Below are 27,520 nucleotides of genomic sequence, written 5' to 3' on the forward strand. Positions count from 1 at the left end.
AATTTGGTCCATGATCTCATTTAGGACGGTCTGTCTGCAGTGCGTGGTTAATGTATGCCCCTGATACAGGCCGCTATTGCTCGAGCTCATTGTGGGCATCTGCTGCTTGCTGAGTGTGTATTGTAAAGCAGAGAAGAGAAACAAATGTGAAACCCTGAGTGATGCCACCTCCGGCAGGCTAAAAGCCTTCAGAGGGGGATTGTACAAAAGAGATTCATCCATATAAGCCGATTACGTTCCTCCCGGAGATGATCATGTAACACTTTATTTTGGGTGGCCACAAATTATCCCCCAAATTATGTGCACAATGGGATCCAATTAAGTATTCATTCATAATTTGCAGCCCCTCTCCGTAATTGTCCTCGCACTCGATAGGCTTTACCGGGGACGTTGGTGCTTTAAGTGTCTCGTGCACATGAACTGTGCCCCTGAGGGAATGTCGCATGTAGTGCTGACATACTATCTCATGACACAGTGCAGACAGTCCTGTCATGGCCTGTCACACCCCTCTGCACTGCCAACATGGAGACATGTCACAGTTTCCACCATCACACACACGCACACACACACACACACACACGTCACAGTTCCTGCCCCTGTAGACTGTGGATCACGGAGGTGACAGCATATATATGATAGTGTCATTTGTTGAGTTTACATTTAATTGTCAAGCACATTTGACTCATTGATTGAAAATGTTGCAAAAAGTAATGAAAAATAAAATGCGATTGAGGTGTGTTTCCATCATCTGTGTGCGAGCAAATAAAAAGACAGAATTTGGAGGTAGAGGCTACATTACAAGGTTTCTTTTTCTGTCAGAGCAAAAACAGATGATCAGTCATGTGAGCTAAATGTTTGTTACATCAGAACTTCCTCTGAAAAGTTTCCATCTCCCGGTAGGCACACTCACTCACACACACTATGCTATAGCCTGAATACAAAGCACAGCAGTGAGAGTTTGTTGTATGACAGCATGGAAGAGGATATTTAAGGTGCGGTTTCTGTCAGAATTCAACTCAAGGCTCATATTACTCTGTGTCCTTACCACTTCCTATCTAACATATTTTATAAAGAAATATTAAATAGCTTCATGAAAGGAAAAGGGAACTGTTAATTTAACATGAAGCCAAAGCCAGCAGCGGTTAGCTTAGCTTAGCATATGAATGAGAAATGGTGAAACAGCTCAGCTGGATGAAATCCACCTACCAGCACGTCTTAAACTGTCTAATTAATGGTTATATCTCATTTGTTTAATGAATATAAAGCCTGAATGTAAAAGCATCAACGTGTGTTTTTACAGGAGTCGTGTTCAAGCGTTGTTTCCTAGGCTGGATGCAGTGACTCCCTCGATAAACGTTGTTAAACCACAAATCAACGTTCTTACATTTTGTTTTTTTGTTTTATATGGATACAACAAATGAGATGTAACTTGTGAGTGAGCTTTAAAGATGCTGGTAGTAGATAAATATTTGATGGTGAAGTGATCATTAACGGGTAAGCTCTATCGAAGCTTTATAAATCTTTAACAAAATTTTGGGTTGCAAGCTTGTAAAAAAAAAAAATCCCCTTTTGGCGAGCGCACATCCTCTTCAAGCATCAGGTCAGCATCAGTAAAAAATCCACTTTCTCTAAAAGCAAATATGTACCTCAGCGCTCCAATAAAGAGCCCTTGAACTCACTGTGACTCTTGGGGTAAAGCAATAACGTGTGGGATGCAGACATTTCAGCTCCGACTAAGACTCACTTGAGGATCCCGACGCACTTCTCTGTTGCGGGGGATTGAGGGCGGCACAGTCGATATCCCACAGATGGCGCGGGAACAATGTGATCCACGCAGCCAACGGTGCCTCTTGACTCATTAGCTGGAATGGGAGGCCCAGGGTAAATGGGGGGAAAAGCACAAGGTAGAGAGGTGGTAAATGATCCCACAGCTGTAGGAACAGGAGACGCCGCATTAGACCTGTAATGAAGCACTGAGAGGCTACAGCCCGTAGGAAGCTTTTACTTTCTGAGGCAGGTTAAAGCTGAAGGGGAGCTGAGTGCTGCGTGACGCTGGAAAAGACCAAAGCAACGTCAATTATCCACTATCACTGATCAGGTGACCTAAGGGTGGTTCAATCAGCAGGTCAATAAGAAATGTTGACCCTTGACCTCACTCCATGACCTTCATCGGTTCGTCTGCCATCGGACTGGCACGCCTCATTAAACTGCGGAGTCGGTTTAATCAGTTTGATGACAATGAAACCATTAAGGAAAATTCATGTGCTTGTTTTGCATGTAGTTTATCATCCCAACAAACATCCTGTAGTGATGCCATTAGTTTGTCAGGGGTAGATGCATCCATTACATTTTGTTTACCACGGCTCCAAATGTACCCGCTCAAGTACCAGGGCTTATTAATGACGGAGGCTGCGGACGGATCCGCGCAAGGTTACAAATGCAGCTAAGACGACTACACCGCAGAGGACAGCAGCAGCTTCACTCTCAGCTGTGTTTTTACATCAGACAAAGACTCAAACATGTATTCATGTGCACACACATTTACACAAACACACTCACACACTCACACGCCCTGAGGTGGTACTGTATAAACTGCGGAGAGCGACGGACCTGCTTGCCAATCATGTGGCCGCTCTACGATGATTGATTGGTTCCACTCGGTGCCCCCACACCATCAGTCAGAAGGAGGAGAACCCTTCATCAATATTAATTCTTTTTCTCATCTATATTCATATCCTCATTCATATTCATCGCTGGCTACACAGAGCAGATTAGGGGGCTTTGTGTGCATTTCTGCGGATCATTGTTTGAGATGAAGAGGTGGAGGACTGCCGTGCTCCGACTGACATTGACACTGCTCAGTGTCCGCAGGTTGTGTTAAACTTTCCTCTAAAGAGAAACTGGACTGAGCAATTTTTGAGGGCTGTATTTGAATTAATTGTACAAGTTTATGCGCATGATGTACGCATAGCATCAAACAAAGCAATTTGTGAAGTTTTCACATTGTTTGATTATATTGAGTCAAAAATGTTTTTGTTTTTTTAAATTTTTAAAATCAATGCTCCCATGTATGATTGCTTTATTGCTATTATTGATTGCGCTTCAACTGAGGATAGTCTAAATTGGAACTGTGTGTGTGTGTGTGTGTAGCACTAAGAGTCCTCAGCCTGTTAGCAGCCCTGTGAGGCAGAACAGTGCTTTGAGAAAAATGTTAACGTCAGCATGCTAACACGCTCAAGAAGACTGTACTAACCTGCAAATGTATGGCAACATTTACCATGTTAACCATCCTAGCACACTGTGTGAACATGCTAATGCTTGTAATGCTAGTTAGCACCATAAATGCAGCTGAGGCCGATGGAAATCAATTTTAAAAACACCTCTGAACACTTGACCTGGTGGCACTAGAGGAAAAGTCAGTGGATTACCAAAGTCATGAGGATCTACTGTATCTTCTGGGTACCGTAAATATCTGTACCTCTGTCTGACCTCATTCCATCCAACAGTTGTGATGGCATTACAGGTACCTGCTCATTAACCAAAGTTAAAGGCTCACCGTTTTTACAATTCATCCTTTCAGCAGATAAGAATGTAGCTGCCAAATGTCATCAAAATCAATCGGATGCTTGATGATGCCGGATGACAAATAAAGACGTATTCTCCGAGAGATATTTTACTGGATAAGAAAAAGTGTTTTCCTGGGGGCAATCAATGAAAAGTCAAGGGGTCACCAAAGTCATTAGGATTCATCATCTGCTTACAATACATTTTATGGCAATCTATCCAATAGTTGTTGAGACATTTCAGTCAGGAATGACCATAAAATGGAAACTGACTGACAGACCAACATCTCTAGAGACCAGCTCTGCCAGATGGGAAATGTTAAACGATAATGCCAGAGGCTTCAGAGGATTGTGTTTTGGGGAAGATTGCACCTGAGTTATAATGTATAGTTTCACAGAAGACGCCTTTAGATGCGTTTTTGACACGCCTGCAAATGTTCCTAATTAGGTTGTTATGGCCTAATGATAGATTAATAGATGCAAGAATGAATTGCTAGACAACACAACTGTTCATATTCTGCATTAAACAGTTAAGCCCATAAGCTGAGCTAGTTGAAGGAGACATTTTGGGCTACTACTAGAATAAACTGACACGCTCTGATGTTCAAAAAACACATCAGTGTTCTCCCCCAAGTCTGCTCTGATTAGCCAGCTCACACATGCCTGAGCAAGCACCGCTTACAACAACAGAGCAGCTGTGTTAAATCAATTCTTGTGTGCCGAACTAAATGATAGGCATCAATTATGCAAATGCGTGACATAATGATGTAGGGTGATGTCACAAAGTCTCAGAATCAAAGGCAGGACTACTGACGAGGCATTTCAGGGGCTGTGTTTCCTTTTGGAAAGCGGAGCTTCTGTTGCTGCGGACTGTGACCTTTTTAAATTTCAAGGTTTACATGCATAGCAACCTGTACAAAACACTGAAGGAAAGGACTAAACAATTAACTGGTCCTCAGGGATAAAGTTTAAGCTCCACCTGCAAATGGCTTCAAATGACTCTTCAGCGGCAGGATAGAGAGACAATAACAGCAAAACTACTAAGACAAATGTCAAAAAGTGTCAAATTACCTTACATAATGGCAATTTTTGCATTATGGATCGTACATTGTACAGAGGGTGAAATTATCACATATCTACATTAATACCTGGTAACACTGCTGGAGACTCACTGCTACTCACTGTCTTGTAGTAGTGACGGCCTCCAATTGTGATTCAGACCTGACTCAGTCATGTTGCTCGGTCCCCCGGTGCTCTGTAACTGTTCCTCCAGCTCTGTGAGGAGGAAGGGTTAATCCCAGCATGGAGGAAGCCCAATCAGACAAGACCGGACACACTCGCCCTCGTTACTCATTATCACTCCCTGCGAATAATTCACTCAGCTGTCCGACTTTGATTGATAACGCTGCAGTTACGTGAAAAGAAAGATTCTTTAAAGATTGGCCAATTAATTTCTCCTTTTTCAAAAAGAAAGATATGTGTGCTTTCCTTTGTTGTTCTTTTGTTTTAAGTTACACGCCATCCTTCTCTCTTCCCTTCTCCTGACACTGCCCCTCCTGACCACCTCTCCTCTAATTTCCTCCACCTGTACTGATCATTTTCCCCGCAATCAGCCTCTAATTGGCTGTTTCACACAATGAGAGAGGAAACAACAGACAGGCTGGTAAAGGCTTGTTAAAAATGTACTTTTGTGCTCATCATTTTTAATGACTTTGTTCCCCCCCATCTGTGTTTTGTATGATAACTCTCACTGTAATAGACTACCTTGTGCCTCACTTAGTGGCACATCTGGATCCACAGTACCTGCCTCGCTTCTGCATGTCTTCCGTGTGTGTGTGTGTGTGTGTATTTACTGTGGATGCTAAAGTGGAAAATATTTCGTTTTTCCACACGACAGACCTAATCATATAACTCCAGAGGTCCTGTGTCCTCGCTTTTGTCTCAGCGCCTCTTTTCTGTAACTGCTGTAATCAGCAGAAAATCCTTTCTCATCGGCTCCACTTACAAAGCCCTCTGTCTCTCCTACGCTCAGCTGAAAGAGACAGCAAGCAGAATCTCTGCTCAGGCAGCAGGTGAGAGAAGCAGGACAGGGCTGTGAACAGGATTGTCCTCGGAGACGCATTACATTTACAGACTGTACTTTAATGTTCTTTTCACTAACCCTTGTAATGAAAAGTCATGCTTGTTCAAAACACCAAATTCTAATGACTCCTAGATTTGACCATATTTCTGACTTAGCTCCCCAGCTGTGCTCTTCTATTCATGCACAGTGTGATTCTAAAATGCTGTACTTATGCACATGAAATGCTGCACAGTGTAAACAAACCGTATAAATCCCCACGTCCCACTACATGCTTTACGTTCTCAGCAGGACGCCTCTGCAGGAAATAGAGCTGAGCGTCTTCTCTTTGGCATAAACTCCCAGCTGCTGTCAAGGACACTGTGTCTTTCCTGGGATTTTCAAATCCAGCCTTAAAACCTGTTTATTCTTGCTGTGCATAACTTTTTTCTAAATTCAACAGGATTAAACTGTCTCTACAGCTATTTTACTGCAGCATTGGTAAGTAGTTATAGTTATAGTCTAGTGGATGGGGAACAGAGTCCAGCAGTCAGGGTTTTATGTTAGTTTGCTTTCTTTATGTGTCTCCTGCCAACACCAATTCTTTGTAACACATGAACTAGGAAGAGTCTTCAAACTAACTCTACGTGGTTCAGTTGATCTCTGAAAAACGATGTTTTCAAGCATCAGTTTTGACTTGTTACACTGAGCTTGATTCATCTAAATGTCTCTTACTATATTCCAACACTTGGAGTCTTTGCTTCATTTTTTGTATTTTTGTATTAATTTTTAATAACCCCATTAAAGGATAACGCCACCAATTTTCCAGATAAAAGTGTGTTTACAGGACTCCCCAAGATCTGTAAAATGTGTGTAGTTACCCTTTAATCTCCTGTTGCACCCCCAGCTGTCTGATATTGTCCATATTTCATGTTTCCCTCTCCCTGTAGTTGAAGTCTGTTCTTTGCTGTAAAGTATCTTGTTGTCTTCTCCGAGAGCTTGAGCTAAGATGGTAGACATTGTCGATGTGCCTTTAAGAGCCCATTAGACATCATATGGATACCAAGCAGCACAAATACACTTAATTTGACTTTGCTGAGCATCATGTCTTCAATAAGAGCGGAGGCAATGATAAATCACAGAGTCTGAACAAGCAGGGAGAGCAGAGGCAGCTGCTGACTCGTCTCTGGTCCTCTCCATGATGCTTTAAAAAGCCCTGTACCATCTGGGTGGAAAAACACCAGTTATTTAAATGTGGATATGAGGCAGAACTGCCAACATTGTCTGTGGGTGTTGGCAGCAAACACACTGAAAAAGTTCGCCTACACTTAGTGGTGGTACAGTGTCCAAGAAAGTAACTGAAGTAGCTGAAGTAGCCTTGAGCAATGTTCTGAAAATTATGAATCTATATGAGGGGAGAAGTTTGGTTGTTGTCACAAAATTTTTGTCAGTAAATGGCATCTTGCTTCCTTCTCTGGCTTGAAACTGCAATACATTGCATTGGACTGGATTGCACTGTATGTTCCAACAGACTATTGGGTCTATTGGACATAAAGAGTCATTAGCTAAAATAAAGTAATGCCATTAAAGTCATCAGTTTGATGTTGCTGATCAATAACACACCTCAGAGTTAAAACTGGGCCTGTTTTAAGAGTGTAAAAATGACAAAAATTCAGTTTTGCTGATGAAGTTTGAAAGCCCTCGAATACGAGAGAGATTAAACAGATGAAATTGTCTTTTTGCTTGCACATCAGTTTCCGTTCCACCTAATTATTAATTTCTGCCGTCACACAGTAATAACACAGAAAAAACAATTCTATTTAAAATCCACTCTCATATGCTATCGTTATGCCAAAAAACAATACCCAACAATTTCACTTTCGTGCTTGGAGAGAAAATAAAGTATTACTGCTTGCTCAGCTCGTTTCGCTTTGTTCCTTCATTTTTTCCCCCCTTCCCCTCAGCTCTTGTTTGCTCTGCAGCAGGAAGCATCTGATTAAAAACACAATCAGCACGACCGTGGGCACCGTGCCTTCTAATCTAACCATAATGGGAGTTTACCATGCATTATCTCTGACTGGGATTTAATGAGACTTTAGCATACATTATCTCATCATAGAGTGAAATTTAATAGCAGTATCTAGGGGGCATTTGCGATCCCATCTGTATCTCTCTGCCAGGTCTGATGCAGAGGAAGCAGCAGCAGGAAAGGTGAGATGAGACTTGTCTCGAGCTGCGGAGTGGGCTTGGATGCATCCCTGCAACAGATGCTCTACCTCTGTTTGCTGTCGGGGCCGGGATGAATTTCCATCTGGTTGCTTTGCCCTTGTACGTTAGTTTGGAACATCAAGGTGGCGCAGTGAGCAGAGAGCCTGTCTTTCAACAACCGTAGAAGGCCCCAGCTTTAGCCCCTTTGCCAGCGAGCATCACGCTGCTGAGGTGTCCTTGAACTAGACTGCGAATCCCGCACAGCTTCAGGGGCGCGGTATGGACTAGTTTCTGTGGTGATCAGTGGATTTCCCTGGGAAACTTTCTCGTCAAGGATTTTACAAAACAACTAATTAAGCAAGCTGGAGAGATTTCAGTGACACTTTCTATGAAGCCCATGTCTATAATGGGTTATAACACAGTGCGAACATACTTATTATGCATTATAATAAACCTATGCACTCAATAAACATATTTCCCTAAAATGTTTGTATAATTGTTGGATTATGTTTATGTACAGTACCAGTCAAAAGTTTGGCCACACCTTCTCATTTAATGGATTTTCTTTATTTTCATGACTATTTACATTGTAGATTCTCAGTGAAGGCAACTAAACTATGAATGAACACATATGGAATTATGTAGTAAACAAAAAAGTGTGAAATAACTCAAAACATGTTTCATATTTTAGATTCTTCAAAATAGCCACCCTTTGCTTTGATTACTGCTTTGCACACTCTTGGCATTCTCTCGATGAGCTTCATGAGGTCGTCACCTGAAATGGTTTTCTAACAGACTTGTTCCCAGAGATACTTGTTGGCCCTTTTGCCTTCACCCTGCGGTTCATCTCATCCCCAACCATCTCGATTGGGTTTAGGTCAGGTGACTGTGGAGGCCAGGTCATCTGGTGCAGCACTCCATCGCTCTCCTTCTTGGTCAAGCAGCCCTTACACAGCCTGGAGGTGTGTTTGGGGTCATTGTCCTGTTGAAAAATAAAGGATGGTCCAACTAAACGCAAACCGGACGGGATGGCATGTCGCTGCAGGATGCTGCGGTAGCCATGCTGGCTCAGTGTGCCCCAACAATCCCCAACAGCGTCACCAGCAAATCACCCCCACATCATCACACCCCCTCCTCCATGTTTCACATTGGGAACCAATCGAGTAGAAACCATCCGTTCACCTTTTCTGCACTGCACAAAGACACGGTGGGTGGAACCAAAGAGCTCAAATTTGGACTCATCAGACCAAAGCACAGATTTCCATTTGTCTAATGTCCCATTCATTGAGTTCCTTGGCCCAAACAAATCTCTTCTGTTTGTTGCTTTTCCTTAGTAGTGTTTTTTTTAGCAGCTATTTGACCATAAAGGCCTGATTCACGCAGTCTCCTCTATCAGTTGATGTAGAGATGTGGCTGCAACTAGAACTCTGTGTGGCATTCATCTGGGCTCTAATCTGATGTGCTGTTAACTTGCAATTTCTGAGGCTGGTGACTCTGAGGAACTTATCCTCAGCAGCAGAGGTGACTCTTGGTCTTCCTTTCCTGGAGCAGTCCTCATGTGAGCCAGTTTTGTCGTAGCGCTTGATGGTTTTTGCGACTGCACTTGGGGACACATTGAAAGTTTTTGCAATTTTCCGGACTGACTGACCATCAGTTCTTAAAGTAATGATGGACTGTCGTTTCTCTTTACTTATCTGATTGGTTCTTGCCATAATATGAATTCTAACAGCTGTCAAATAGGGCTGTCAGCTGTGCACCAACCTGACTTCTGCACAACACAACTGATGGTCCCAACCGCATTAAGAAGGCAAGAAATTCCACACATGAACCCTGAGAAGACACAGCTGTGAAGTGAAAACCATTTCAGGTGACTACATCATGAAGCTCACTGAGAGAAGACCAAGGGTTTGCAGCACTGTCAACAAAGCAAAGAGTGGCTACTTTGAGGAATCTAAAATATAAAACGTGTTTTGAGTTATTTCACATTTTTTGTCAACTACGTAAATCCATATGTGTTCATTCATAGTTTTAATGCCTTCAGTGAGAATCTACAACGTAAATAGTCATGAAAATCTTTTAAATCAAGACTTAAAACATTTCTTTTTGCCACTGCTTTTAACGGAAGCAATTCAAGTCTTTGAACTGCATTATGACTCCGATTCTACAGTCTTGTTTCTTTTACAGCTTTTCTATCTCTGTCTACTTGTTTTAATGTTTGTTTCTTAATGTTTTTATTTGTTTTTTAAATGCTATTTTTTAATGCTTTTTAATGCAATTTTGAATGTTTTTTAAATGAAACTTTTATGTCTTTTAATGTAATCTGTGTGCGCCTGTAAAGCACTTTGATTTGCCTTGTGTCTGAATTGTGCTATACAAATAAACTTGCCTTGCATTGAAAATAAAGAAAAACCATTAGATGAGAAGGTATTTGATAAAGTATTTTGTCCATTTAAATGATCTTGACAGTTAAAAAGGTCAAAGTTCACACCAACATAACAGCTCCTCTTCTGTGACTTTGTGACATCACCACTACGTCACCATGTAAGAATTGGGTTCTCAGTTGTTGTTAGCTTTGCTGGCTCAGGCTTGGTTGAGCTGACCAATCACAGCAGACTGGGTATTCAGGCGGGCAGGCCCTAAAGAGAAAAGGGCAGAAATGCACCATGTGTGATTCTTTCACCTCCACCGTGTTTCAGTGGTCAACTGTTGCAACAAGTGTTTTATAGTAACCACATGTCATCCCACGCGGCACACAGCGTGCGGCAGGACACGTTGTTGGTGATGGAGACAGAAATAACGGCCACATGTCGAAGACATGTGACAAAAACGATCTCTGTGGTGGGGAGCCTCGTCGTGTGTGGGTCAGAGCTGTGGTGGAAAAATTGATGAATAATTGATTTTACTCTAATGGGTGCGTTTGTGTGCGTGAGTGTGCACTTTAATGTGTGCACTTGTTGATGTTCACTGTACTGTACTTGTTGTGTGACATAACATCACTGTTCCTTGTACAGCCTCTTGTTTCTTTCTCTCTCCTAATATTTAACTGGAGCCTTTTATGTGTAAAAAAAAAAAAACCCCACTAATTATGTCATGAAAGCAGGTGCTGGACACATGTTTCCGCCCTGCTACAGTATATATTTAGAGAACACTGTTGTGCATCAAGAATGGCAGGCAAGTGTTCACCTCAGCATGTCAGCCTGTCCTCAGGTTTTTCGCTGCTGACATTATTCCTGCAAACCTAATTAACGATATCATACCATCAGCCACAATCTCTTAAACGCATGACAAGCAGCCAGGAGGGGAGTGTGAAGGTATTAATATTTATGGCCCCATTCAGTAGTGAACAGAGAAATGGACTAAATTAGCAAGTCTAATGCTTTGCAATGCTGTAATCCACTGCAAGGGGAGAAAATTGATACAGTAGAGTCATCGGTGGAGTGCTGCCATTTGTTGGTGTTTACCTTGTGCCGTGCTGCACATTCAGAACGGGCCGCGCCGTATGAGGCTGTATAAACTACAGATGGTTCGGGCATCTGCATTACGCCATTCGTCTCTTTCTCTCCCTCTCCTCCTGTCTCATTCTCCATCCTACAAACTTTTAATGAGTCATAATCTGTGTATGGCAGTGATTAGATTTAATGAGGTGCCAACAACCTTGGGTTGACTCAACTCAGCTGCAACACGCTCACTAATTTGTGATGGAGCAGAAGCCGAGCCGTGGACCTTGTGACAGAGGCACTATGCAAGAGAATACCGGATTAAGCTTTTCAAGCTTGCTTTTTTTGAAAAAAAATCTTCCCTTTTTTGATTTCAAGACCCGCCGTAATTGGCAGTGATGTCAAGACTCAATCGAGAAGCCGGGAAAGGAGAAACTTTCATGTTAGTATTCTGTAGTTGAAGTTTGTTCTTGTGACTTCCCGGGAGTCGGGGATTCTCAAAGATATCAAAGATGGCTGTGAAGATGGAATAACAGCTATATGGACCTCTGAGGGGGAAAGACAAGATGGAAATTCTGGTTTATGACATCCATCACATATAGTAGCTGTTAGGTGAAATAACATTATTATTATTATTACCATTATAATTACCCGTTTCAATAAAGTTTCTCAGCCTTAAACGATGAATTCAACCAATGTGGGTGAAATTGGCTGAATTTACCCTTCTTTTGTTTCATTCTTGAACTTCGTTGTCAAGAAAAAACATGCATGCCTCAATTCTTGTGACTTACGTGACCGTAGATGCTTTCGTTAACTCATTACGGGCAATGTGCAAATCACCCAGTGTGGATTTTATGACTCAAGACACAGAAGAACGAGCGGGCAACAATAAAACACCTCCCGTGTGAACACTTATTAGAAACTGCTCATCAACTGTGGCCTGTCTCCATATCTTTTCATCATCCAACAGACTGTTGGACTCATCAGACTGGTGTAGTGTAAAGCTTCGTTGGGATGGCTGAGTCATGAGGCCCGGTCTCAGACAAGCTATTGCCTTCACTTCACACTTGACAAACCGGTCTCTGTCAGGCCATAGGGCAGTGTGCTGAGTGCTGCCTTTCCACCAGTAATGAGCTCCTTTAGCAAATCAGCTAGTGCATGTTTTCAATCGGATGCACTCTTTCTCTCTCCCTCTCTTCTCTCACACAGAGTGTTGCCGCGATCTTACTGTCCTTGATCTGGGTCATGCTCTCAGCGGTTGTGAAGGGTTCTCAGTGTGTGTGTGTGTGTGTGTGTGTGTGTGCGTGTGTGTTTGTGTGCCCGTGCGCTGCTGCAGCCCCTGACTGAAAGCACCAGAAATGTTGGTCCCCTGTTGTGAAATTCATCTGCTGTATAATGCAGTGACAAACAGCAGGGGTGGAGGCATCACAGCTCGGAGTAATAACAGGCAGAATAATGTAGCGGTATCCTGAGATAATACACAGAGGTCTCCATTTGTGCTGCTCGCTGTAAGTACAGCATAATGCCCTGTGTGCATTCAGATGAAGAAGCACAACCACGGCCGCGACAAAAATGCTCCATAAACTTCTTGCGTTTAACTTTTCCTGCGCCTCATTAAAACCAATAAACCACAAAAATGAGGTGTGAATCCTAAGAGGGTGGATTTAATGATCAGTAAATGTGTGCAGCTACTATAAGCAGAGTGAATATGTTTTTGTTACTGCCTCAACAACATAAAAATGGATTATAAAACGCCAGACTGGCATTTCAGTGGCTTGCAGGTGATCTGACATAAACATAAATGCAGCTTTTCCACTTAATTAGGGGATAAGCGCAGGATACAATCGCGCGAGTGTGGAAAAAAAAAAAAAATCTCGAACTGCTGAGGCACAATTTGTCTTATCTCAGGGGACGAAAACAAAGCAAGTCCCTACAACAGCTGTCTTTGCTTTGTTTCAAGCAGTTTTAAACAGGTCAGGGCTGCAGTGTTAACATGCATGCTTGCTTTTTGGACCACTAGTGCGCAAAGTGAACTTCCTCAAACATTTGCAGACAGAAATATCTTGACTCCTGGATGGATGGATGAAAGATTCCCATTGACGCTGGTGAACCTCACTTCTCCTCTAGCGCTGCCATTTGTGGCTTTGAGGAAGGAAGAGCTGTCATGATTAATGATCCCCTGACCTTTCCTCTAGTACCACAAGGAGGAAGTGTCAAGTGTCCATACATTTGGTTTGTCACTAAATACTTGCAAACATGAATTACCATCAAGCCACAGCTCTGCATTGCTAGCTAGCAAGCGAAACTAAGATCGTGACTGGTAAGCGTTACACCCACACATTTCTTTAAAGTTCTTATCATGGCACTCCGAGGGCTCCGTACAAGCAGATGATAACGTGTCATCCAGTGCCAAGAGTCGGCAGGCTTCCCTTCCAGCCATGACCGAACCAAACATTCTGTTCGGGTGGAACTGAAGACACACTCTTGGCACTCTGTGGCATGATTGCCTTTTAGCTACTCCTTCATTGTCAAATGAGCCAAACCTCCTCTCCACCCTCTCTTCTTATGAGACCAGTCATCTATCTCTCTCTGACTCATTCTCTCAAATGGGAACCGCTCCTCCTTATTCACCCAGCGGAGAGATTACAGGCCGGAACAGATGAGATGAAGCGCTCAGCAGTGCTGAGATATGGACCTACAGTCCGCAGCAGACAGAGAAGGAGATGATGACATTGTCCTGATGTGCTGAAATTTTAGTTAGGCCGAAGTGTGTCATAGCTTGATGCCAGACCTTTTATACAGTCATCTGGGAAAAATAAGAGATCGCAAACAGATCGTTAACAGATATTCCAGAGCCAGACTAATTTGAAAAGCCGAAGAAAAAACCCAGCACACAGTGTCCTTGTTGCCACGTCCTTGTAGTAGCAGTCAAACCGACTGATTAATGATCCAGGAGTAAGAAACACACACAAAAGGCGAGCAGGTACTTTGGGAATCAATTCATCACACTTTATTCTGTGTGACCCCGGCTGATGTAGTGGCGAGAGAGCAGTACAATACACTCTCAGCACAAATGTATTAGTGGAGTATAGAACACATACACGCTCACACATAGAGACTACAAGTCCAAAGCCAAGAAATCTAAAGTGTGTGTGTGTGTGTGTATGTGTGTGTGCGCGCGCACAAATTATAGCTTGGCCGTTTGATTTCTCTTTTACTTACATTTCTTTATTTACACTGCATGTGATCGAATCCAGTGAAGTGTCAGACTGCAGCACCACAGGGTGAAGGACATGTTTGGGTTACACCATGCTATGTTTAGACATACTGAGGACGCTTCATTAAGTGTGAGGCCACTAGGCCATCCCTCTGAAGACCTGCAGGTGCTGGTTGAACTGGTCAGCGTTCTGTCTGGCCGTGAGGAGCTGCTTTTCACACCACTGAACCAGAGCCTGCTGCAGCATCTCCACACGCGCACCTTGGAAACGTGAAATCTGGGAGAAACACGCCACATGCATGTTAATACAAACAGGGTGATCCACACTTGGTACACTTGAGACGGGTGGTCCATGTGCTTTACCTCCTGTTTAGCCACTCCACAAATGTGCTTAAACTCTGTCTCTGTGGCTTTCTTCACCTCCTCCATCTGATGAATATGAGGAGCAAGTCGCCATCATTATATACTCGGTCTTCATCAGAGTATATGTAAATATTATGTTTGCATCTGATGTCTTCTCATCTTTACCATCTACCACTGAGACATCTCAGCAGAATGTTACTGACACCTGCTGGTCAAAGGAAGGCATGCACATCTGATATGGCAGTGTATACATGCTGAAAAGACGTATTTTTAAGAAGTGGAGAATAAAAGGAAAAAACTAAATAGGTCTCCTTTAAAAGGAAATAAAAAACAAACATTCAACAGGCTCAAACAACTGGGTCACTCGCTCATCATCAAACTGTGTCTTTATAGGAGACCAGTCCCCCTTATTACACCTGTTTATAACTAAAGCAGTGGTTATATCTTATGAGAATGATTCTCTAAAATCGTCTTTTCCCCCTTGAAGGTGCTACACTAGTATAATGTGATTACACTGCCCACAACACTGGTCGTACACTGGTCACAGATACTCACAGCTGCCTTCTTCACAGGTTTGGCCCTCTCTGCGTTCCGTCTGGCAGTCTCTAACTCCACTAGTTTACATGTTCTCCTGAAGAGCATTTCCTGCATCAGACATAATGTTACACAGGAAAACATTAGTCAGACGTGTCAGTGTCACATGTCATATATCAATACAAGACCAGGATTCGAGGTCGATGGAGAGACAAGACACATTACTTTGACATATGGTACCTTTTCAGCCTCCTGGTAGCGTGACTCCAGGTCCAGGCCCAGCCCAAGAGTGTTCACGTTGTTCTCAGCCACACTTGTTATATTTTTCTGCCCGCACAAAAAGCGAATTATGCGCAGCTCATTGGCAAAGCAATGGTGCCTTGTATTATTTATCTACTTCTATTAAAAAGATAATTTACCTTCATAGATTCAAAGAGCTCTGATAATTTCACACAAGCCCTGAAAGAGGAAAGCATTTATATACACAACTGATTTATCATAACTTGCGTGCAATGTTCTTAGGCGTTTTCTTTAAATACACATGATACTGGCACAGGACCAGAACTATTATTGTCTCACTTAGAGAAAGCCTGTTTGTCAGGATCCTCCCCTGCTTCCACACACAGACGCAGAGCAGCCGAGAAGTGCCCACAGGCCACTGCTATTTCTACAAACAAACACAACATGGAAGACACTTTATCGTCAGATTCCAGTACAGCAGGGACAAATACAATGTGCTGCGGACCTAGTAGACTCCACATCCTCTGGCAGTTTTCTTACTTTGCTCAGTTAGCACCACATCCAGGAATCTCTGTAGGACCAACAAGAAAGTTAGAAGTAACACATTCAAAAATCAGACAGGACTGTGTGTCTGCATGTGAGAGGAGGAAGGGAAAAACAATCTCTATCACCTCAGCTGCAGTCTTGGTGTAGCCAGTTAGAACGAGGTTATGATCACGTTCAGTCTGAAAGAACTCATCCACATCCTGCAGGCACGGAAATGATGGCATTAAAACCTAACATGCAGGTGTAAAGGCTGTAAATGTCTGTCTGTATGGGTCCCACTGGTGTACCTTATGGCCTTCTTTCCTCATCCCTTCCACAGCTTGGCTCAGGCGGTTGAAAATGTTTTTCCTCACTCTCTGTCTGCCTGGAGGCTGCACACAAAGACACAAACAAGCTTTCCAAGTTAATACTGTTCAAACACAGTGTATGAAATCTTCCCAGCAGGACACACACGTTCTCACAACGTCTGAAGGTGTTTGTTGGCTCATGCCACCGCGAAATCTGCTAATGCTCGTTATGCAGCGCTGCAGACTCAATGAAAATGTGTCTGAACTTACTCTATCATCATAAAAGGAGAGAAACAACCTGACACTCCGGTTTTGATAGTGTGAAGACAGAATTACTGAGTGTGTGTAACTGAACACGCACATACCTTTGTTTATATACATCTATGAAATAATGCATTGCTTTGTATAGAGATAATTTTATCTGTGTGTCTATACTGTCACTCATCAAGACTTTTTATAACTGATATCTCTTATGTATAATGTGCAGCAACTGAATAACACAGCCTTGTTAAAGGGTTCAGTGACACATTTATAATATTGCAGTCAAAACAAAGGATTTGTAGAAACAAATGTTCCTGCGACTATCATTAGTGATGTCTCTATTATTATTATCGTTGTTGTTGTTGGTGGTGGTGGTGTTATTATTATTATTATTGTTATGGTTATTTATATCATCATCATAATGAGGTTAAGAAAGTAATAAGGTTACTAAGTTAAATAAAATGTAATTGGATTACCAATATTTTCTGTTAAAAAAAACAGATTACCACTGTAACTGTAACTATACACATCTGCACACATGACAACACTTCACTAACTATGGTTGTGAAGCCATAGTGAAGCCGAATACAGTTACTGAGGTTGAATAAAAGTCCTATTGATATATATTATCTCTTGTCTTTATTGGAACATGTTTGGTATTGAAGTAATCCAAAAGTAACAGAAAGTAATCAAACCACATTACTTTAATATTGTCATACTTGGATTATATTACTGACTCCATCTTGTAACAAGTAATAATTGACATATCAGAATAGATTATTAAAGTAAACCCTGCATATATTTAATGAATCATAGCAGCTCCAATGAATATTCTAGTCATATATTTGTATTATTGCATTTGATTAGTTTCTCAATCCAACTGTTCAAGATGAATGGCCGCCCATATTTTGAGGTTTCTGCCTGTTTAAATGCAGTTCCTCTTCACCAATGTTGCCAAATACATGCTCATGAAGGAAAGCTGCTCCTCTGTATGATATGTCAGAGTGACCTGGAAGCGTCATGAGGTAACTTCTGATCTAGCGCTGTATAAATAACACTGACATGACTCGGCCTTCCTCACTTTTCACTTCACTGTTGGTTCCCTGACAATTTCAGCGCAGTCATTTTTTTTCTCTCATTGTTCTGGTTAGTTATATTCTGTTTCAGTTTGTAGTTATCTCGTCTTGTGCCTCATCGTCACTTTCCACTTCCTGCTCACCTGTGTTCCCAGTGTTCTGCTTCCCTCCTGTGTTCCTGTGCTCCTCCTCAGCCTGATTTCCCCCCACACCTGCCCCACATCAGTTTGTTGGCACCCCCTTGGCCCCGATGTATCTCCATCTGCACCTCATCCTCTTGTTAGTGTAGTTTGTCCTTAAGCCTGTGTTGTTCCCTCTGTCTTTGCTGGTTCGTGTGTTTCCGTCCACGTGTCTCCTGTGTTCTCTTTGGTGCTGAATTGTTCCTCGTGGTTTTCTGGTTTGTCCTAAGTTTTGTATTTCTCTTTGACTTTTTTCCTCTGACTTTCTTTTGCCTGGCTTTTGTTACTTGCATTCTTTTTTGGACTTTTGATTTTTCACATTGAACGTCGGCTCATTATAGCTTGCTTTTTGTTTTCAACCTGCCGTCTCTGTGTGTCCTGTTTTGAATTGTGACAATTTCACCAGCCTGTTTGATGTTATTGTCTGTCCATTCCTCTAACTACACACAACCATTCATTATAGCTGTGTCCCAGTTCGGGAAGAGTTTCAAGTCCACATTCCATCTCCGTTAACAAGCACATACAAAAGGCTCCTCCAGATACGGCCATAACATTGCTGTTTGACATAACTGCTCTATCATGTTTGTCTCTGGCCAAATTTCATGTTTGGCAGCCGGTAGCTGTTCTCTGTGCTGCTATGGTGAACGCTCTGCAGACGTCTCATTTAAGTGGAAGCCTTCTGCCTTCCATAAATGTCACCAGCACAATATTTGTCACATGAATCTCTTCATTTTCACCTCTGACACAGTGGTGGTGAAAGTTTAAACTTTTATTGTCTGTATCTCTCATAAAAAAATGGTATAACCTTGCTCTCGTTTGTAATATAAAGTTCTTTTTACTGGGGCTTATCATGAAAAAAGGAGGATTTAAAACACAAGGAAAAGCACGTTTGTTTGTGTCCACTTACTTCTGAGCTCGTCAGGAAAATCTCCACAGCTTTATTTCTGCTGAGAATGCTGTGTGTAGCAATCTGCCGGAGGAAGATTTCCAGGGCTTTACAGTACGGCTGCCACTCTCCTAAAGCAAGGAAGCCTGCGAGAAAACCGTCAGCATTTTTCATCATGACACTTCATGTGACGTGCACGCTGCAAGCAAAACAGGCAGCGACATTGTAAATCTTTTTTCCCTTTTTTTTTATAGAGATGCTGTTTTGATGTACTCACCAAGCTGTTTCACAACCTTGGCAGACGCATTCACCTGAGCCTTTGCAGGAAGAGGAGGAAACTTGGAGAAAACAAAGAAAAACGTTAAATCTTTATCATTGCCCTTACTGTTTTTTTTAAAAGCAAGACTCCTTCTATTGTTTTCCAAAAACAGAACGTTCTTCCACTCAGGTGCTTGGCTCAGGTGAAGCACCTAAGCCAAGCACCTATGAAGTTAATGCTTTTTGAGCAACAGAGGTCTTGGATTTATGTAAATGTTACAGTATCTGCTTGTGCAATATATCTCAAACGCACACACATACAAAAAAACACTTCCTCATAGTTTTCCACATCTTTAGGAAAAACGGCCAATCAGACCACAAAACTCCCACTCGTTTTTCTACAGAAGAATGTCAACACTAAATTTCCTGATTACAACGGAAAAAGGAGGAAGGACCTTTAATGACACAACGTAACTTGTGTGGTAGTAGCACCAGTGGTTTGTGGGTCTGTGTACTTAAGTAAACAATTTCGTTTACTTAAGCTCAAATCCTGAACACACCCCGTGAATTGGTGAAACTACAGTTAGCAGTTAGGAAAAAAAAAAAGATATCTTACAGTGGCACATGATGACAGAGCAAACAGCACTTATCTTCTGCACTTCGTATTTAACTGTTACTGTAAGAAACAAAAGTACTGACTATGACTCCCTGGATCCCGGGCTCATCGTCCTGAGAGAAAAGGTGCTGCTGCAGCCACTCAAAATCATCATAGGTCCGGTCCACATGGTACTCCCCCGTCCCAGACAGCTGGAAAAGAGACAATAATATCATACTACGAACAAATGGCTGCAGCAAATCACACGTAAATTGATCGTTTTCTAACCTTCTGAGACACAATTAGGAAGGTGAGCGTGTCCCCGTCTTTCAGCACCTCTGTAACCTTGACGTTCTGACCGTGGACACTCAGAATAGATGTCACTTCTTTGACCTCTTCCTGGAATAAAACATGTGGCTGTCAATATTTTCTAATATCTGAGCAGAAAAACTGAACTGAGCACACGCTGCATTTGGATGTCTGCCTGGAGTAAAAAAAGACAAAAAAAAAGTCACATGATCAGAGGCTGTCATGAAGAACTTTCTCCAGCACACTCACCATCATTGTTGAGCTTGTGGGTGAATGTTTCCAGTCTGTCTTTAATCAGATTTCCAGAATGCTTATATCTCCCTTAATCTCGATAAAAAAAAGTGCATAGAGCTGTAAAAAGATCTTCTGCCTTATGTTGGCTTTAGTGCGCTCTCGCTGCAACTGCTGAGCAGGCACAGGATATCCTCTGGGTCAAAGTGCACACTGGTCCTGTGAGAAATGGAGTAAAACAGTGCCAAATCTGAAGTGCTGGCTCAGGGAAAACGACGAGCAACTGGTGTGTTAGTCAGTAACTCAGGACCTTCGGCACACCCACACATGAAAAGTGGCATAACGGTCCAATCAGTTCCCTCAGCTGTCAACCCCACAAACCTGTAAAAACACACTCATCTCATATCATGAGTAATCCCATAAAAGAAGCAGAATACACACAGCTACCAAAGAGTCCAAATTTCTACGTACTGAATATGAGACACAGATACTGAGAGGTCAATTCAAAATATAGACTTTATTGTCAACAGAAAGACAATTCATTCAAACACAAATGCCATACAGTACACACGTTAAAAATACCAGATATCTACTGGTGATCTTCACCCTCATCCCAGGAAGGGAAGCTGAAGTCGGACTCTTCAAATACGAAATTTTCAAATACACTGGCAGCATCCTCTCCATCCGGATGAAAGCTCCACTGGAAGTGGGGCATTTCTGCGTCAGAAGCGCTGTTGTCAAAGTGGCGGAAGAAGTCGGCAAAACTGAAGCCGAAAACCGTGTCATGTTGATCCTCAGGGTTGACAGAAGTGCCATCTTTTAGGAAGGCCTCGTGGCCCACACTGTCATACTGCCTCCTCTTCTCCTCGTTGGAGAGCACCTTGTAGGCTAGAAGAGGAGACAACAGGGTTATATATAGGGCTACAAACTGATTCCATTATTTGCACAGACATTGCAATATGATTCAGGATTAGTGGGAATGATCATTTTTGCATTACAGTTTTCATTTTCACTTGAAAAAACAATGAAAAATCAAGATGATGTGACATTTGTTTGGGTCTGTACCAAAACAAAAAAGTTATCATACATCTGGAGGACAAGATTTGGAGGCCAGAGAATCTCTGCAGCACCACTGTACTTCATTATAATCTTGTTGTTTCACACTCTTGACTTTTCTCAAAAAATCCTAACATCTTATGATCTGGATATTGCACTCAGCAATACTGCGATATCCATTATAGTCTGATTAATTGTGTAGCCCCAATTATTACTTTGGCTGAGAGAGAGCCAGTGTTGTAGTCAAGACCACCTAAACTGAGACCATGTCAGGACCAAGAAGAGAGCCACACTGCATGACACACAATAAAATGTGGATCCAGCAAATCATTGGCGTCTTACAACTGATCTGAACGATCCACATTCTCATGTAGAAAAAACACAGAAGACAAATTGGCTTTATTTGATAGCTCAGCTGAAGAGGTGACCAGAAACAGGATGAGAGAGAGGGGGAGTGACATGCAGCAAAGGGCCCCCACACCCAGGAATTCTTTGCACCCTAATTTCAGCATTTGTATTGGTCGCAAAAGTCACGTATCGTGTACAGTTATATAATACAGCGATATATCCCTGCGGTTAAATTGGTATTTTCAACTTAACAGCACTTAAGGAAAAACTCAACCTTTTCACCTTCAGAAGGGTAGGATGTATTGCGGGGCTGTTGCACTTGACTGCATCATTACGTTGTTTTGGAAAAGAAATTCAAAGTCAGAATTGGGATATTTACAATATTAATGGGGTAATAAAACAAGCTCAGACTTAACAGAATAAACAAGCTGTTCTAAGAGAAAAATAAGGTCACCAGAACACTGTTCGAAGCCAGAAAGGTGGCAGTAAAACAGTGTGAAACTGTGTTGTCGTTTAAGCTCAGTCTGTTTATTCAGAGCTATTGGTAGTTAAAGCAAAAGAGAGTTTGTTTGGTTTGTTTAGGCATGAGAAAAAACAGTTGATAGAGATCTTTCTCTTCTGATTAACAGTTCTTCCCCCAAAAACTCTGCAGTGCAGCTTTAATTAGATCTAACAAAAGACATGTAGTTGAATAACTGAAGTTTGCCTATTAAGAGAACTATTAAAAGGCATCTGTTTTTGAAAGTGATGACATTCACTTGTTTAACTTTGGATTACACTGTGAAAAAAAGTGTGTTGCAGGCCTGTTTTACCTTCAGCAATCTCTCTGAAAGCCTTCTCTGCATCGGCGCTCTTGTTCTTATCAGGGTGGTACTTTATGGCCAGCGTGCGGAAGCTCTTCTTTATCTGGCTGTCAGTTGCAGTTGGCTCCACTCCGAGTGTTTCATAGTAATTTCTGCTCGTCTCGGAGGAAGCAGGCACGACTCCAGACATCAGCAGCAGCAGCAGCGGCAGCACGGCGGCTGCTTGCGTCCAGTGAAATGCACCTTGCGCTGCCATGCTGTGCGTCCGTTCAGATGAGGAGCTCACACTTAAGTGTCACACACACAGAGAGGTTATCTGGAAGAACAGCTACGATGCGGTCTGGCGGCTCATCATCATATGTAAATAAGGATATCTGGTCTACACGTCAGCAGAGACCAGCACCCGGCCAAGGCTCAGTGTAGAGTTTACTTACCGGCTGGTAGCTTGGAGGCTCAAGATGTGACGCCCATTTCGTCTGAATTGCACACAAAGCGGTGGTGAAAGCACATTAAATTAAAGAACCTCGCCGTCGTTTAGCCACTATTGTGCTCTATTAAAAGTTTAAACCGTTTAAAACTTGTTAAGTATTTGAAAAAACAAAGTAGATGCACATTTCGGTGCAGTTCACTGTTACGGCCACTAGATGGCAGAGGAGCACTGAGAGGAAGCGTGTCGTCTTCTTCGTCGGTTATGAAAGATGCACCAAGAAATGTGGTAAACAGCACCGGGGCCTTGAGAAATTGCCAGCACGCGCCTGATTGTTGTTAGCAGAGACATTTCAGTGGCTTTCGGTGAATCGGAGCGAGGCTTTTTCTTCGTGGGATTAACTTTTCTGCCCTCTGCATCCTGCCTATAGTTTTCAATTTGGTAAGACAACAAAAGCATTTAGCCAGTTAGCCGGATAACGTTCGCTAGCTACCTGACGGTGCTGCGAACACGACGAGCTCGTAGCACCATTTTAGACTCACTTATTCATATGTAAGACACGTCAGAGTGTGCTGTGCATTCGGTTCAGCTTGGCATGATAAAAACTCGGTTGTTATTTTGTGCTGACAAAACACAACTACTGCTCAGCAGCCTGTCGTCAACAACAATAACAACACCAGCGCCACTTCATGTTTACCAGGTGTTGTCACGTGTTGACATTTCAACCCTCGCCATATCTATCTAAACCAAAAAGTCTTATCTGCATAACTTTTATATTCATATTCTCATGTACCTTCAAAGCTAATGTTTCCACTAGGGTTCATGTTTTATCTTGCTCATATTTAAGTGCGCACTGCTGCAAAGTAAAAGCTATTCATGACGTGTTTACCTGTGTATGTGAATGTCTGCAGGTCACGTCAGCACCCCCTCATACACATGAGTGCCGTTTTCTCCTCGCGCTGGGCCGAGCGCCATGCCTGACCGGGACAGTTCCTATCTGTCAGGTGGTGGTGGGAGTGCTGGTGGTCTGGGTGAGGAAGGAGGACTTGGTTCTGGCTTGGCAGGGGGCTCTGCAGAGGGCAGAGGAGGTCCAGGAGGAAGTGTTGGAGGCAACATCTCTGGTTCAGGGAGCATGGGGGGCGGCGGAGCGCTTGGAAATGGCAACAGTTGTGGGAACGGCGGAGGTGGGGGGCAAGGTGCAGGACTGGCGTTGGACGGCGTCTGCAGGGACTTCATACGCAATGTGTGCAAGAGGGGGAAGCGCTGCCGCTTCAGGCACCCAGACTTCAACGAGGTGCCAGACTTGGGAGTGCAAAAGAATGAATTCATCTTCTGTCACGACCACCAGAATAAAGAGTGCATGCGCTCCAACTGCCGCTTTGTCCACGGCTCTAAAGACGATGAAGACTATTACAAGAAGACGGGAGAGCTACCCCTCAGACTAAGAGGGAAAGTTGCAGCACGGCTCGGCCTGTCCCCCATGGATCTCCCCCACAGCCGCGGGGAGGTCCCGATCTGCAGAGACTTCCTGAAGGGAGAGTGCCAGCGGGGCAATAAATGTAAATTTCGCCATGTCAAAAAAGACTATGAATATGAGCCCTCGAGGGTTGGGGCGGGTGGTGTTGTGGGGCCAGGTGCCAGTGGAATGGTCAGTGCTGGGGCAGGGATAGGCAGTGGAGGAGGAGGTGCCTGTGGAGGAATGCAAGGACTTGTGGGAGTTGGAGGTGGAAGTAATATGATGGGGATGGGCTGCCCCAGCTTGGGTGGGTGCAGAGATCCAGGTATCTCGGGAGTCGGGGGAGTCGGTGGAGGCGGGATGAGTGGCTGCCTGTCAATAAGTTCTGCAGGGCAGCGGCGTTTTGACAGAAGCTCATGCTCAGTGTACGACCCTCTGCTGGAAAGTGGGCTGTTTGATGCTGGCTCCCTGGAGGCCTCTGTGGACCACACCGCTCTACAGTTTAAGAGAAGACGGTTGGAGGGCCTGCGCCTGGCAGATGGGACTGGGGGTGGACACTATGAGCTGGGAATCCAAGCCACGCTGCCACCACGTCCTCTGGAGTACAGGTTCCTGGAGGAAGAAAACTCCCTGCTGAGGAAGAGAGTGGAAGAGTTGAAGAAGCAGGTTAGAATGGGAGAGGCTGGGGGACAACTTTTTGATTTCTCTGAAATCATTGTTGTTAAAGTCATTACAACAATTTACATTTCATAAACTCAGCAAGGGCAGTATTTATTTTTTGGCTATATTAGATTGAATTGAGTTGCATGAGAGAGCTTGTAAATCAGTTGGCAGAAAATATTTTGATAAACAACAACCGATTGTTTGTTTGAGACATTTTTTCAGTAAAAATCCCCAAACAACTGATGTTCCAACTATTTAATTGTTTTTTTTCTGTTTGGCTTTGTGTTATCTGACTGTAAAGAAAAAGCATTTTGAGGGTATGACTTTCAGATATTTCTCACAGTTTTCTGCCATTTTAACAGAATGATTAATTACCAAAGGAAAGGTATGTTAAATAATCTATAATAAAAGTAATTCTTAGTCGCAGTTAGTGGAACAGTAGGTGTGTTAGCAATCTGGGGAATTAAGATCCATCTTTTTTGACCATATAAATTGAACAAAATTCATATACAGAATTGAAGATTTACTATTGGTTTGTTACCAGATCATGAAAGAAAATGTATTTACAAATAACAAATGTAAACAAATACTTAACATCATTAGAAAACTTGGAACTATATAATAACATTTGGTTACTGCCTCGTGTTGGTTCCTTTTCTGTCAATATCAGAGCAATGACACCTTCTTAAACTGTGTTGTGTATTTTAGTGGCAGCGCTTCTTTTTTGTTGACATGTGACATAAAAACTACTTGTTAAGAGAAGAGTCTTGAAGCCACCTATTCAGTGACAAAATATAAACAGAATGTAAATATAAATATGTATTTACAGTCAAAGTTTGAAGTGTTACTAGAAGAGTTGATGCAAAGAGTGCTGCATAAGTATACCAGATCTGTTTTAATTCCAAGAAAATAACATACTTGGAATGGTTTACCCTTCAGTCATATGACTGAAACTCTAATGAATCTATTTGTGAACATTTCAAAAAGGCAAAGACATTCTATAACATCATAAGACACAGCCGAGGGGGTGGGGGGTTAGGGGGTAAAGTCTGCTTGATGCTTCTTTACAAACCTGTGGATTCAACAGTTGCAAAAACTGTGTCTGTGGTTACTGGTGGATTTACTAAATGTAAAGACATTATGCCCGTCAATAAACAATTTTCTGTTTTACTTCAAGCAGTCAAAATATCTTTAAGGTTGTTTCAGAACTTTGCTTTTGATAAATGATGAAGAGTTTCTGGCTCCTTCTTACATACCTCTGCAGAGGCATTTAGTCTAATTTGTGTCTTGTGTGGTTCTCAGGTTTCAAATCTCATCGCCACAAATGAGGTCCTTCTGGAGCAGAACGCCCAGTTCAGAAGCCAGGCCAAGGTGATGACGCTGTCCTCCACTCCTGCACCCACTGAGCAGAGTCTGGCTCCCCCTGTGGGTGCAGTAAGCTCCTACAATCATGGCATCGCCCAGACTCACACCACCCTGAGCAGCGCTGGACTGCAGCCTCGGCCTGTCACCCAGCAAGACCTGGTAGCTCCTACCGGCGCCCCTGCGGCACCCCCGACTAACGCTGCCCCACCTACAGCCCCTCCACCCCACCTCAACCCTGAGATCACCCCCCTCTCAGCCGCACTTGCACAAACCATAGCCCAGGGGATGGCACCACCTGTTTCTATGGCTCCGGTGGCTGTGTCTGTGGCACCAGTGGCAGTGTCCATGACGCAGCCTCTGCCTGGCATCACCATGAGTCACGCCACCACCCCGATGGTGTCGTACCCCATTGCGAGTCAGAGCATGAGGATCACCACTCTGCCTCACTAACTCATGAAGAGTCAGACTGTAGCACCCTTAACAGGGATTTTTAACATAGTCTTTGTTTATGTTACGTTATGCGCGATTCAACTGATGACAGATCGTTGAATGTCAATGTGTATTACAGCGAGGTATCACTGTAACAACAAGCTTCTCCACCAGAGGGCAGGATAAACACTTCTCTGTTCAAAACCCAGTGTGGGCAGGTTTGTGGGCAAGTCAAATATTCAAAAAATAAATGTAATCCCCCTCAAAATCCAATAATGTAAAGCATCTGATACAACAGTAGTAATATTCCGGTCCAGCAACGTTGCTGTGACTTGTGGCAACATCACAGATGCATCTTTCCTGACTGACCTGTGAACAGCCTTTGACCAAAGGGATCCATTCAAACATAGGCACCAAAAACTGCAAAGAAACTGCAAATATGTAAGCCCATCCACGTTGTTTGAACCATCACTGCAAGACTGCAGTGCTGTCTTTATGGTGCGGTGCTGGAAGAAGTTTGTGTATATATTTTTGTGGGTTGCTCTGGTGTAAATTATCTTTGGTACTTTACACATTTAAAAAAAGAATAACAAACATTCAAAAATGAAACTTGTGTTGTCAGTCACTTTGTGTATGGCTGCCTTGTGTTTACTTGTACATACACTTTTAACTTGTACTTACACATTTAAGATAAGTCATAAGAGAGAGAGAGCAGGACAGTTTG

General features: G+C 42.9%; 3 protein-coding genes across 4 annotated transcripts; 1 reads left to right on the forward strand and 2 right to left on the reverse strand.

Moving 5' to 3' along the window:
• Positions 1–14,262: 14,262 nt before the first annotated feature.
• Positions 14,263–23,907, reverse strand: si:dkey-28n18.9 (sorting nexin-6). Of its 2 annotated transcripts, none has more exons than XM_037100453.1 (15): positions 23,773–23,907; positions 20,268–20,468; positions 19,998–20,108; positions 19,814–19,921; positions 19,134–19,194; positions 18,878–19,002; positions 16,455–16,538; positions 16,293–16,367; positions 16,162–16,192; positions 15,961–16,048; positions 15,801–15,840; positions 15,622–15,708; positions 15,403–15,492; positions 14,848–14,913; positions 14,263–14,761 (listed from the first exon to the last, which is right to left on the reverse strand). In XM_037100453.1, the coding sequence occupies exons 2-15, from the start codon at positions 20,271–20,273 to the stop codon at positions 14,624–14,626; spliced, it is 1,110 nt and encodes a 369-aa protein (XP_036956348.1). In that variant the 5' UTR covers positions 20,274–20,468; positions 23,773–23,907; the 3' UTR covers positions 14,263–14,623. The 2 variants fall into 2 exon arrangements, with proteins under 2 accessions (XP_036956348.1, XP_036956349.1); XM_037100454.1 differs by lacking the exon at positions 23,773–23,907 and adding an exon at positions 22,891–23,124.
• LOC119020796 (dnaJ homolog subfamily B member 9-like) lies at positions 20,748–22,884 on the reverse strand. The gene is made up of 2 exons (XM_037100457.1): positions 22,466–22,884; positions 20,748–21,137 (listed from the first exon to the last, which is right to left on the reverse strand). The coding sequence occupies exons 1-2, from the start codon at positions 22,710–22,712 to the stop codon at positions 20,839–20,841; spliced, it is 546 nt and encodes a 181-aa protein (XP_036956352.1). The 5' UTR covers positions 22,713–22,884; the 3' UTR covers positions 20,748–20,838.
• Positions 23,818–27,405, forward strand: zc3h10 (zinc finger CCCH-type containing 10). The gene is made up of 2 exons (XM_037100452.1): positions 23,818–25,005; positions 26,305–27,405. The coding sequence occupies exons 1-2, from the start codon at positions 23,857–23,859 to the stop codon at positions 26,815–26,817; spliced, it is 1,662 nt and encodes a 553-aa protein (XP_036956347.1). The 5' UTR covers positions 23,818–23,856; the 3' UTR covers positions 26,818–27,405.
• The last annotated feature ends 115 nt before the right edge of the window (positions 27,406–27,520 follow it).

This window comes from Acanthopagrus latus, chromosome 6, assembly GCF_904848185.1.
Source record: "Acanthopagrus latus isolate v.2019 chromosome 6, fAcaLat1.1, whole genome shotgun sequence".
In the NCBI taxonomy this organism is placed as follows: domain Eukaryota; kingdom Metazoa; phylum Chordata; class Actinopteri; order Spariformes; family Sparidae; genus Acanthopagrus; species Acanthopagrus latus.